The 14115-nt window shown below is 39.9% G+C and overlaps 1 protein-coding gene across 18 annotated transcripts in view; it reads left to right on the forward strand.

Annotated features, from left to right (window-relative positions):
* TENM3 (teneurin transmembrane protein 3) overlaps positions 1-14115 on the forward strand; it is a 697856-nt gene that overhangs the window by 636134 nt on the left and 47607 nt on the right. For 14 of the 18 annotated variants that reach the window (XM_079909550.1, XM_079909554.1, XM_079909551.1 and 11 more), the window contains 4 exons: positions 2713-2980; positions 4532-4675; positions 8627-8876; positions 9554-9574. In XM_079909550.1, the coding sequence (XP_079765676.1) occupies positions 2713-2980; positions 4532-4675; positions 8627-8876; positions 9554-9574 (683 nt within the window). The remainder of the gene's footprint in view (positions 1-2712; positions 2981-4531; positions 4676-8626; positions 8877-9553; positions 9575-14115) is intronic. The other 4 variants (XM_079909556.1, XM_079909557.1, XM_079909546.1 and 1 more) reach the window with 1 other exon arrangement.

Here is a 14115-nt window from a genome sequence, read left to right on the forward strand (position 1 = left end):
CAGCATTTCTCTAATGCTAACTCAAGTGACAACATGCATAAAATAATAGAAGGAGACAGATCAGTGAACAGAATAGTATTCACTGTACTTCCATACAGACCCAGCACCCCGAGGCAGAGGGCCCACCAATCATACTGGTTGTGGAAATGAAGAAGAGGGAATGGATTAGACAGATTTGGAGGTAGAGCTGGGAGGACGTGGTTTCCGCGTGTTTAACCAAGTCAAGGATGGAGCTCACAGATCAGGCAGCTGGCGAAAATCGGCTTAATGGTTGGTTTTTCCGCTCGGGCTGGATTTACTTTTCCCACTAATGCAAAAAATATGGTCAAATTCAATTACCAGGAGAAACACATTTTAATGAACTAAATTGCAGGTATTTGTTCCAGGGAAATAGGCTAATGATGACAAAGACAGTAATCAGTTATTAAAATTAGGAATAACACACGATATTTTGAAATACAGAAGTAACTCCTAAAAGACCACAGAAATATATATTCATGGAAGACTGCCTTACCTATGGAAAACCTATCAAATTTATGTGAAATTATTTTGGAAATAAGTTATATGCCTGAGGTTTCAATGACTTATATTTTCAGGGTCATTGAAGAGTCACAAAATCTATTTTTCAAACTAACCCACTGGTATTTCACCCCAGTGATATAGAACAGCGAGTTCTGTTCAGATGATTCACCCTGTACCCTACAGTCTTACAAAAGTACTGTCGATCTTAAACGTAAGGGTGTCCCTAAGTCTAATAGAGCTCTAGAAAGTTTCTGTATCTTCATAAACTATTTTGCTTAAGACAGTCTGTGTCTGAATTCAGTCAGCATGGCTGGTAAGGAAAATGCCAACTGTAATAAACTGGTGTGTCTATGACAGCATAGCAATGCCTTCTTCATCTGCCGGATTGCATCACATCCCGCTTCCTGCCAACACCGACTCACAGGCCGAATGGAAGTTTGTTTAGCCCCTTCTTTTGTTCTACTTCCAACTGCGTGATTGTTTATATTGAAAGTGACAGCTATACCCTCAGTAGCATGGGTTCTACTTAAGTTATTAAAATTTGTATGACAGGGCTTCCCTGGTGGTGCAGTGGTTGGGAGTCCACCTGCCAATGCAGGGGACACGGGTTCGAGCCCTGGTCCGGGAAGATCCCACGTGCCGCGGAGCAACTAAGCCTGTGCGCCGCAACTACTGAGCCTGCGCTCTAGAGCCCGCAAGCCACAACTACTGAGCCTGTGCTCTAGAGCCCACGAACCACAACTACTGAGCCCATGAACCACAACTACTGAGCCCACGTGACACAACTACTGAAGCCGTGTGCCTAGAGCCCGTGCTCCGCAACGAGAAGCCACCACAATGAGAAGCCCGCGCACTGCAACGAAGAGCAGCCCCCGCTCGCCGCAACTAGAGAAAGCCCGCGTGCAGCAACGAAGACCCAACACAGCCAAAAATAAATAAATTTTTAAAAAAATTTGTATGACAGATATACATCATTCCTAACCGTTTCACGTGAGAGGAACTGGAAGGAGGAGAAACACTACTGAACACTGAATCGCTATTCTAAGATTTTTCTAAGCGAAAAAGTAGTCCTTTAAGTCTGAATAATGAATATTCATAGAGCAGTATGAGGCAGGCTTTGAGAATGCTATTTAATTCTTAGTAGAGAAAGTGGTGAGTTCCTGGGGTAGGTTCTTAAACATAGATAGTCTTGCACTTCACGGTAGATGTCGTAAGCCTAGGAAGAGCTATTATTATTAAACAAACTAATAGCATCACTAGTAAGTAGAATCTGAATTGTTTGGATAGATTTTATACACAATGTAACATAAATTTTTCAAAACATTTAAATAATGTTTTGGCATAATATATTTTGCATATGTCAGGATAAATTTGTTGGCATTCGTTGACCAAGGCACAGCGATGCGTACACGGTGGGGTTAAGACTTTGATTTTTTAAATTTGTAAAGGAGATGATTCTTATGCAGGTAATTATGTTAACTTTTTACACTCGTTTCAATTCAAAAAGTATATAGGGAGTGTCTTTTGCGTGCGTTCAACAACACATCAGTTGTTCTCTGGGGGAAAATTTACGCAACTTGAAACTATTAGTTCATGTACCATCATATCAAAAATCGGTGGTGAGTTGAAGCTCAGCGTTTAACTAATTATGAGTATGTGCTATTACCTTCCAACATGAATATGGAATTTGCTACAATTTAACCCAAATGAATTGGTCTGTTTTGCTATCATTCCTGCCTTTAGGAGTAGGTTTAATCCCTGAATGAGCCAGCTGGCGTGGTCCAGATCTTTGGCCTGGACCACATTGCTGTGCTGAGCTAACCGTCTTACAAATGTCTGCTCTAATTCTTCAGGGCCATAGGCGTGAAAGATGGGTTAGTGAGAATCCACAGTGACTATAAACTAACGAGTCATTGCATGTCAGCCTGCTGCAGCAGTCACAGTATTTCCTGTATGAGGGGTAGCACCTGAGCTGTGATTAACTCAGAATAAATGACAAGAAGCTTTTAGGAGAAGAAAAATCGGGCTGGCAGAGGAGTTATTTTTAATTGTTGAATAAGATAACATCTCAAATGCGTGTTTATGATTAGTGACTCTTTAGGGTCTTATTTTAGTTGCTTGGCTCCGTTCTTTTCAATGCATTTTACCTAATAGCCGTACATGATCACCGTTTGCTTTCTCCAACCCTAGGTACTCCATGAAGAAACCACAATTCCAGGAACAGATTTGAAACTTTCCTACCTGAGTTCCAGAGCTGCCGGATATAAGTCAGTACTTAAGATCACCATGACCCAGTCCGTTATCCCGTTTAATTTAATGAAGGTTCATCTGATGGTAGCTGTAGTAGGAAGACTCTTTCAAAAGTGGTTTCCTGCCTCACCAAACTTGGCCTATACTTTTATATGGGATAAAACAGATGCTTATAATCAAAAGGTCTATGGTCTATCTGAAGCTGTTGGTAAGTCCCATGTAAATATATATTCTGAACTGAAAACATTGTCTTGAAGTCAGAACTAACATAAAATGCATTTTGCGACACGTGAAAATCCATGGATAAGCAGAGAGGAAGACAGTAAGGCTGCCTAGGAAAGTGACAGCTGGTTTGTTTAGCCCTACCGTGGGGAAGGGGAATGTACTCCATGTGATGAAAAGGAGAAAGCATCCATTTTTCTGGCTGAAATTATATCTTAGAAGAATGTTCTCAATGAGATTTCAGCTGCCATATCATTTTTTTCATGTTTTTTTCCTTATTGTGTCCCTTCCTTTTTTCGTTTCTTTTTTTCCTTTATAATTTTATTTCATTAGCTTTCCTTATCCTTTTTTTTTTTTTCCGGTACACGGGCCTCTCACTACTGTGGCCTCTCCCGTTGCGGAGCACAGGCTCCGGACGCACAGGCTCAGCGGCCATGGCTCACAGGCCCAGCCGCTCCGCGGCATGTGGGATCTTCCCGGACCGGGGCATGAACCCGTGTCCCCTGCATCGTCAGGCGGACTCTCAGCCACTGCGCCACCAGGGAAGCCCTTTCCTTATCCTTTTCTTAAAATATTTTCAGTATCTAACAGCTAGTGTAGTTTCAACTCATAATGATATTTTAACATGACATCAGACAACATTTGTGTCCAAAAATTATTCCAGCTCTTCTGACTGGAAGAAATAGTCAGCTCAGCGGAATGATATTCTTAAAACATCAAGCTAGTTGTTTCACTGCATGACTGGACAATGCAATCAAAGTTTGACCTGTTGAGGTATGCATAGTGTAGCTCCAAGCTCAGGCTCAGAACATCAAAAACTAAAGGAAAACATGTGTTTTGTTCTATTAGCTGTTACCTGAAAATATAGTAGACATTTTATTCTGAAATTAATATATAATTTGCACTGGAATTAGTTCAAATCAGTCAGATAATTACCACTTCTCCCTTCACTTTGTTCTAAATTTTAAAACCCACGTTTCATTGTGAACTCTGAAGTTTTCCATTTGTAATTTGTTCGTATTAATTTACTGCTAGTTTTATTGCTCGTTCCTGATAACATGTGAATATGGTGTCATAACCTGGCTATCTTTTTGCTATATTGAACCTTACTTATAAATATTTTCCATAACTTAATACTCTTGGAAACTAAACATCACTAATTATTCAGATAGCAAACGTTATATTTAGTTGTTATCATCTGATCAGCATTTGGGGCTGATTTATCGGATCTAATGATTCGCCCAGTTGCCTGATCTGAACTTCATTTTGTGCTGTGAACCCCTTGTGAAAAAGTGGTGTGGGAAAAAATACTACTTTTCTATTAAGTCAGTACAAAAATAATATTTGGAGGTCATTTTTAGACAAACACCTTTTATGTGATCAAATCTTCTCATATAATAATAGACTCTGCTCACAAATAAGTGGAAATACAGTCTCAGAGCACATCAGTGAAAAAAGCAGTTTTATCAAAATAATGAAATAAATTCCATTTCTGCCTGTGGTTGGGAAGATGAACTGTGACTTGTTTTGATTCTAGTGTCGGTTGGGTACGAATATGAGTCGTGTCTGGACCTGACTTTGTGGGAGAAAAGGACCGCCATATTGCAAGGCTACGAATTAGATGCTTCCAACATGGGCGGTTGGACATTAAATAAACATCACGTATTGGACGTTCAGAATGGTAAGATCTTGTTCACAGATAATATTACTCACCTTCAAATTGATTAAACTGCAGCAATATTTTATCCCATGCATGCTGTAGGATCAGAATTAGTAGGGGGAAAAAAGTGTATTTTCAAAGACTATAAAAGCCTAAAGTGGGAACTACATAATACACGTCACAATGTTCATATGCTCGCCACCAACATAGTTTTCCCAGGAAGTCAGTGAGTTGATCCAAAGTGCTTTAGGGAGGTTTACGAAAAATGAAGGGAGGGGGATTTTTTTTAAGTAAAGAAAAAATAAAATGCCAAGTGACTTTACCAAAATGTTTCTAGTAGATCTTAATCCTTAAATAATTAGTCTGTTCTCAGTATCTAGATTATTTTTCAGTTCTTCTTAGACTGTATTTGAGGGAAAAAACTTCTCCCACTCAAATTGGGTTACATATACTGTCATTTGACTTTGCAAGTAATCTAGAAAAAAAAGCAAGAATCAAGAGTATTGTGTGTTGTAGACCTTATAAGTAAATATGCTCTGAAAAAACATGTCAGATCTCACAAACCAAAAGAGATAAATTATTTGCAAAATGTGACCAGCTTCATCTCACAAAGAATATTATTTACATTAAACAAATTCTGTTGTCTTCGCTCTGTTTCTAACATTTTACCCACATGCTGGCTACATCTCAGATAATGTATAGGTGCTTTGCTAGAAAGACAGAATCCTACGGTAACTTGCTCTCACCTCCTATCCTGAACCATATACCCTGCTAGTAACTCTCTGCTCTTCTCTTACGAACAGCCAGAGAAGAAGAGTTCACAGTCTTGTCGAAATAATCTAGCTTTTCTCTTAGCACAGGTTTCTGAGGTTCAGAATGCCGAACTGAGCATGCAGTACAACTAAATATTTAACTATGATTAATGGCCGCTTTTTCAGACTAATGTTGCTTTGATATTGATTCCTTTTGTAAAAAAAAAAAAAGTGTGTCGGAGTTGGAGAGGATACATTTTAAACTTTCCAAACGTGCTAAATCTAAAACAGTTTCCAGGCCAGTGCTTGAAAATGCTGGTGCCTCACCTCCAGAAGAGAATCATACTGAGCGAATCAGTAGTAAGAAAAAGACAAAACAGAAAGACCCTTTGCACCTTTCCTAGTTTATAGCGGTGCTAAGCTCTCCTTCCTTTCCGGCTGTGTCCTGGACATCAGGTTTTAGTTCACTTTGCACCTCAGAAGGTTGGGAGCAGAGCCGAAAACTAGTGCCACGTGCAGCACATGTTTTGGAGACGTGGGGCGTCCCAACCCCAGAGGATGCTCTCTATGCCCTCTCTGGTCATCAGCAGTGTCTGAAGCCTGCTACATCAGTCACACGAGGTTTAACCACGTCTTTCAAAATGCAAAGCCATGTGCCTGCCATGCTAGTAGCGGCTCTCAATTAAATTCTCTACAATTATATTTCACATGGTTTGACATATTGCTATATTCCTCCAGTTCTTTACCAACAAAATGGGAGGAAAAACCTCTCCACATGCATTTTAGTTGTTATGAGAACATGGGGTAAAGTTCATAAGCAGTTCGCCACAGGATTTCACCCAAGAGATTATGAACCAGTAAGAAGAGTACAAGCAAAGAACTTGAGGAAAGCCCGTACCTGATACTCAACACTCAGTGTCATATTCGGGAGGATTAAGAAACGCATAGATATTCTGCGTGTGGATATATATAGTAAAAATACATACAGTCTGCCAGAGAATAATGTATAGTTAATTTTTTTTTTTTTTTGGCTGTGTTGGGTCTTCGTTTCTGTGCGTGGGCTTTCTCTAGTTGCGGCGAGCAGGGTCCACTCTTCATCGCAGTGCGCGGGCCTCTCACTGTCACAGCCTCTCTTGTTGCAGAGCACAGGCTCCAGACGCACAGGCTCGGTAGTTGTGGCTCATGGGCCTAGTTGCTCTGCGGCATGTGGGATCTTCCCAGACCAGGGCTCGAACCCGTGTCCCCTGCATTGGCAGGCAGACTCTCAACCACTGCGCCACCAGGGAAGCCCTTAATTTTTATTAAGATATCAGGTCAGATGTAAAAACTGGGCCACGCCAAATTCCGTCCTCCAAAAAACTGGTTATAAATTATAAAATAGATATTATTTTAAAGTGCAAGCTAACCTAATTCACAGAGAACTGATTGTGATTTCAGATTTTATCCAAGAGCAGTCTGACAAGTAGTGGCTTTTCAAAGTGACGTGTGTCTAATTGAGTAAACAAAGTGATTTGTAATCATGACAAGGTGGATGAGCTATGGAAATATATTAAGGAAGAAGAGAAGACAAAAATGTAGACAGTGACAGGTGTTTGTGCAGGTACCCTGGAACATGGAAATAAATATTCTCATGTTCATCTTTCTATTCTGTCATAATAGAGGAGAATCACGAAAGACCGATCGCTCTAAGAAATGAAGGAATAAGTCAGATGCAGTAGAGCAGTAGGCCGACTTTGTGGGACTGTCCTGATGAAAATTACAGAACTGGCTCTTCTAGGAAATTATAGTCCCGTAATTGTCAAATAACGTAATCACAGAAAGAGAGATCTTAGGGCTCATTAATGTATTCTTTGAATATTCAAGGCAAAATGCCTTTCATCTGCTCTTATGATCCAGCCTTATTTAGATGATTTTCCTTGAATTTGAATAAACCTGTTTTATCAGTCCTGATTTCTTTGTGTAGATTGGCTATGATTATTACATCACCCAAATAGCAAAGCATGAAAAAAGGAATCCCAGAATTCACCTAAAACGTGCTGAGCTATGAGAGGAGCATCATCATTCTGCTTTCTTCTTCACTTTAAAATTATCCCAAAGTGGGAGGAAAAAACACTTTCTCAAGTTTCCTGTTTGTACTTTCATGGGATTGATTCTTCTAACAGTATATCTGTTAAAAAGTATAAACAACGGGTGTTTACAGAGAATAACACATTGAGAAGGATCTTGAATGCATATGGAACAATAACAGCTGACCATCCAGTTACATCAGAGCAAAATGGAACCAGTGATCTATGTATAAAAATGGTAAATGAATAGAGTTAGAATCTCCACTCAAATCCAGTTTCTAACTATGAAAATATTTCCTTGGGATTTTCTCTCAGGTTTTCATTGCAGACCGAAGTAGAGCAGACTGGCATTTTGTCTAAAAGCCCAATTCGCTTTACGTTATAACTGCCCTTCCCAATCTTGTCATGTCTGAAATCTTGACTCGTTGCATGTACATGCATTCTCAGGGCAGGCTGAAGCGTAAGCAAGAAGGATACTCTTCAGCAGTATAGTAGTATGTTGGAGGTTTGATATATATTTCCTACCTCTGTTTCCTATAAAGTGTATTTAACTTCTTAAAAATCAGTGATAAACTCATAAAGAAGAAATTCATATTTACGGTGCCCATTTTTATTAGTTGGATTAATATAGAATGTTTTCGACATCATTTAACAATTAGGCAAACTTGCAGTTCCCTAAAGAACATTGTGTAGAGATGGTTCTCAAACTCGGTTGCACATTAAGAGCATCTGGAGAGTTTTAAAAAATCTCAGTGCCAAGGCTGCACCCCAAATCAATTAAATCAGCATCCCTCAGGGTGAGATCCCAGCATCAGTAGTTTTTACAGCTCCCTTGTCAGTTCCAGTGTATAGCCAAGTTTGAGAATCACTGATGTTGAGAATTTGGGTTTTTACGTTTTCTTGTTAGTCCTTTGTTTCTTCCACCAGACGTTCTTTAATCCGGAACAGACGGCATTTTTTGATGTATCCTCTGTATCTTGCCACATAATATCTTACACTAGGTAACTGAATGGAGTTCTTTCCAAAAGCACTTTAGATGACAGTTTTCCCAGTCCAACTCGAAAAGGCAGTGAATTGTGGTTTCTAGAGTGAACACGTTTGCTTTTCATCTCTGCTCCTTTCATCTTAAGAAAAATGTGTTTTCTCTCTTCTAGGTATACTGTACAAGGGAAACGGAGAAAACCAGTTTATCTCCCAGCAGCCTCCTGTCGTCAGCAGCATCATGGGCAACGGCCGGAGGCGCAGCATCTCGTGCCCGAGCTGCAATGGTCCAGCTGACGGGAATAAACTCTTGGCCCCAGTGGCGTTAGCCTGTGGGATCGACGGCAGCCTGTACGTGGGGGACTTCAACTACGTGCGGCGGATGCTCCCTTCCGGGAACGTGACGAGCGTCTTGGAACTGAGGTATGTCTCTGCGTAGCTCGGGACTTTGATCAGAGCTAAACATGCCTTTATTTAAAAAATGTTGAATCTAACGTACTGATTCATTTATTTAAACGTACCTTTCCAGTGTTTACAATTCTCCTTAGGAAGCAGTTAAATTCTTGGTTAAAGGTAAGAAAAGCCCAACACGTATATGTTGTGCCCTAAATGCATAGAAGACTATGAAGCCACCCAGCGTGTAAGCGTCGCACTGTCCCAGTGAATTCTCTGTGCTCCAATAAGCCATCTTTGGAATAACCTTATGATACAGGTTGTCACTCTTTTGTTTCACATGCGTTGAAATTAAGGCGTAAAATATTTTCCTACAGTGTTGGGACATAATAGCAAACCAACTAAGCCTATAACTTTTACCTAGAATATTGGATCTTCAAGTTGGGTTAACCCATCAACCATAATGCCAGTAGTTAAAGTAACAAGTTGCTGTTTTTGCATTGTTCATTTAAGTGTGATGATCAAAATCGTCCTATTCTGTAAGTTATTTGAGGAACCTTGACCTACAAAATTCATTTCCAGTGTTATTTCTGCTTAAGTCAGCAATTTTCCATAAAATAATTAAAATCTCGGTAGTCAACTCATGATACAGAAACCTTTTCTAACTATGCTTTTTTCTCCGCCTTTTTTTGTCTGCTTCCACCAAGAAATAAAGATTTTAGACATAGGTAAGCATCTTGCTTAAAAGTTATTGTATATTTTTGAATGTCCTTTTTACTTTTCAATGTGACCATCTGACATTGTTTTCTAAGAACATTTCATCATGAGAGAGGAAACTCAGTATCACAGAACATCTAAGGAATGAAAACTACTCAAATGAACTACTATTATACAACATCTTGCAGCTCCTATTGTGCAATTTATATTTTCAGGTTGGCTAACAAAGTAAATTCTGTCACAAAAAAATTAGTATAATGAACATCTCTATGTAACAACAACAAAAAACTCTGTAAACTTCAGTTACTGACTCTGAGCCGTATAGAAGAGAACATGTGAAGCACAGCTGGGAGAGTTCACGGAGAGTTGAGTTGACCAATAGCCAGGGCAGATTCTGCTTTATTGGGCCCAAAGCTTATTCAATCTGGGGGATTCTGTTTAAGAAAAAGAATCTAAAAATAGTTTACTTTGGCAAATTTTTAAAAACATAAGATCGCCTGAATATGCTGCCAGGGCCCTCATTGGTCTTGGAAGGAGCCCATACAAGCGAAGGGGCCCTAAAGGTTAAGCTTTCTTGACTTCCTGGTAAATTCATTGCTGCTGCAGTTAAAACTGTGTGTTTAAAACCCATTTATGTTTTCCTAAGTTGAGAGAATTACTAGATTTGAGTTTTAAGAAGTAGTGTCTCCACTGACATTATTATGGAAGAAAAGACTTTCCTCGAGGCTAAGAATGATTATAGTCGGAGCAAATATATAGGTTCAAAAGTTTTCCAGATTCTGTTTGCTCTGTACGCTTAGCTGAGAAGGTACGGGGCAAGCTTGTATAATATATGGACACTTTTGACTGAAAAACTTTCCTCAGGACAGCAAAAAAAAAAAGGGAGAAAAAATATGTTTGCAAGTAAAGCTAGCCAAAAAAAGGAAGACATACTGGATACGCTAAATGTAGTTTGGCCATTAAAATAACTAATAAAATGATATTAGATAGAAAAATTAGTGATAATTTATGTGACGTCCTTGAGATGAATAAACCCACATGACTCAGTTAAACTGTTGTGTAGAGACTGACAACTAGGAAATTAAAAAGTTCTGCTGAAAGATGTGTAGCTGTCGCATATCGGTACGACCAGGCCTGGTCCTGAGACCTTTTCCTAAGCTCCCCCATTGATCTTATGCTACCAGCTAATAGCCCAGCCCATGCAAAAACTAACACGGAATTTCTCCAGACTTCTGAGCCTGCAAAGCTCTGCTTTTAGAAACCACAGCAGAATATCAAACTTTTTCTGGCCTTGCCTTCTTAGTAACTGTGGAGAAAAGAAGACAACCTGGTGTGTGCACCAACTAAATGCAAAAACACTGGAGGCAATACAGAAAGCCCATCAAAGCAGCCACCTTTTAACAAGCCGGCCTGTTCCATGCCAGGCACGGTGCCAGATACACGGTGCTGCAGACCCACATAACAGCCCTTCCGGGTTACACAGGAACTGACAGAGGCTCAAGGAGGTTGTGTATCTTCCCCAAGATACATAACTAAGAAATGGGGAGCAGAGATTTGAATGCCTCTAAAACGTGTGTTCTTTGCCCTATACCACACAGCCAGTTTTCATCTGTCCAAATGGCCAGGTTTCTATGGGCTAATGCCCTGGGTGTGCAAAAAGCTAGATTTATTTCACAATCATTTGACACATTACCTAGAACTATCATCTCTCTGGGGAAAAAATCTATGAGGTTAGAGCTACCTTTTTTATCAACAGTACTTTATAAAATGAACTCATTACGTACTAACGCGTGCTGTTCGGCAGTGATACTCATTGTAACCCGTCTCTCATGATTCTCCCCTGTACGTTATCCTGGCTACGAGTGGGTGCTTGCATTTCCTTTATGCGCCATGCATGTAAAATAAACTGGTTTGGGTTTTAACTTGATTTCGTCTTTATTAAGTCAGTGTTATCTGATCGCTTACCATGTGCTGGGCTCTTGGACAAATTGTAGTGTGAGACAAAGTCCATGCTCTCAGAACTCCCAATCTAGTAGGGGAAACAAGATGTGCATGTAATGGACTGAATCACATCATCAGTGTCGTTCTTTGACGCTTCATCACATCCGTGGCCTGTCCTGCGAGAGTAACTGTACAGGAAGGGATTCCTGGGAAATGGGAGCGTGGGTCGGAGGTTTCCCGGAAGGTGGGTATTTGCCGTAGCTCTAAGGTGAAGTCTGCTTACACAAAACAACCAGGAGGAAGGAGGGCAGTCATGAATAAAGTGAAACAGGGAGGAGCCCAAGCTGACTACCTGTTGGATCTGTTTCTTTTACCTTAACCCTTGCTTCCCGTTGCTTTTGTTCACTGAAAGGATACTGTCTATACACAATGGCCTGCCCCGGGGAACCCTGCCGCTGTGCCTGAATGTTAAACCAAAGTGTCTTTGTTCAGGGGAGCATCCGGACCCTGCCCACCTGCGGATGGCTGCAAGAAAGGAGAAATTAACACATCCCCTCCCCCAGGCTGGCCATTCCAGGGGATATTTCCAAAACTTGGAGCCTTTTTACTTTACTTCCTCATCTCCTCCCCGTCACTGTGCTATAAAAGAAACTGGCATCCAAAGCCCGATAAGATGGTTATTTGGGGACTGTAGCCTGCCGCCTTCTCGGTCTGCGGCTTTCCCAATAAAGTGGTATCCCCTGCCTCAACACAGCATCTCCGATTTATTAGGCTGTCATGCGGCGAGCAGGGTGAGCTTGGACACGGTAACAAAAGAATATAGAGTAAGTCAACTTACGTGCTCAAAAGAGATGAGCGGGACATGTTCTAAGAGGAGCCCGATCCACTTCAAAATTATAATTTTGATAATATCAAAATTACCATATTGGTAATAATGAGAGACACGGGTAGAAAGGCAGGTTAGGGTCAGAGAGCTCAGGGCCTTGGTAGCTCTAAGGAGGTCCTCTCCTGTCCTACAGGGTAACAGAGACAGTAGGGAACCATGGTCTGGTCTTGAACAAGATAGCGGCATCTCAAAGTGGCCTTTTAGGTGAATCTGGTATCAGTGTTCAGGATGACTTGAAGATCAGTTAGAAGGCTGTTACGTGAAACCACGAGATGCTACCTGAAATAGTCTGGCAAGTCATTGAAGGCAATCAGCCAATAAAATAAAGGAAGGCAGAGGATGGACACACTGTGTATGGCTGCTGAAAAAGAGGAAGATGTAGAAAATAACCAAGGCTTTTGAGTTCAAGTCATCAAACAGAGGACAAAATCATTGACAAAAATAGGGATTCCCTTCACTTAGTAACTAATTTATCAAAATTGACCTAAACAAAATGACGGTATTTCAGCTCATCGGAGCTTCTTCATTTAGCTTAAAAATTAAAATTCTTTTCAGGTGCTTCTTCCTAGTTACCTACCTGTATCATCTTCCTTTTGCCAGATGATAGGATCCACCTGGATTTCTCCTTATCTCCACTTTCCTGGCTAGCATAAACGTCATGAAAGGCTTAGGAGTAAGTGATAGGAAGAAAAAGAAAACTATGTCTAAATCCATGAAAATGGACAGAGAAGTCGGTTGTTAATGATTAAGTAAAGTAGGAAAATGCACGCTTCTGCTCCTCTATGTGTGTTTCATGCCCTGTCAACAGTCTCATTAATTGGACTAATGGGGGGAAAGAATGAATAAAAATATTAGATAGTAAAATAAATATAAAAACAATAGTCTTAATATTTCAAAATATTCTGTCATACCAAATTTATTAAGTACTTGTCAGGATATTGTATCAAATCAAAGTCTCTAGCTATACTTTAATGAATGGTTATAAATACTACCGAACATATTAAACTTTTTACATAAATGGGAGCTTCTGAAATGCTTAGAAAATAAGTTTCTTTTATATATGCTAAACATTTCCTCTTACGATGTTTATAGTGTTAGTTTGCTAACAAACCCTTTTTGTAGGCAGTAAATTTTAGCTCACTCCTCTTCCAATGCTTTAAAATTCCAAAATAAAGGAAACTAAATTAATTAACTAATACCAGCCAAGGGGCATTTAAGCAGGGAGGTCTAAAACTAAACTTTGTGAATTTTATATTGCCAATTAAAAGATCAAAGAAAGGGTCAATCACAGTTCTGTGAAATTGAACCGGTTAAAGTTTAGATACAAAACTATAAAATTTTGATTCAGCACTTCTCATTGACTTAATATTTAAAAATTAAGCAGGCCCAAAAATATCGCATCCCGAAACCCTGCTTGCAATAACATAAACAGTCTTTCATTAGCCAGAAAATCGCAGTTTAATTTTATACATAAATGTAATTTATGCTTCTTCAGACATGAAGAAGCTGGTACCGTTTCCAGCTAAAAGGATGAAAGTGCTAATGATATCTATTCTATAGCTTGTCCTTTGCACATATTTCTCAAGTGTAAGAAGGTTGAATTATGACAAAATAAATGAGCAAATCTAGTCTGCATGTACCGCCGGGTCTGTATCTAACTGAGGAAGATGCAGAGAAAACGGCTTGGTAGCTGTGATGATCCAGGCAGTTCAGGGTGAGCTAAGA

Source organism: Stenella coeruleoalba, assembly GCF_951394435.1.
Source record: "Stenella coeruleoalba genome assembly, chromosome: 21".
Taxonomy (NCBI): domain Eukaryota; kingdom Metazoa; phylum Chordata; class Mammalia; order Artiodactyla; family Delphinidae; genus Stenella; species Stenella coeruleoalba.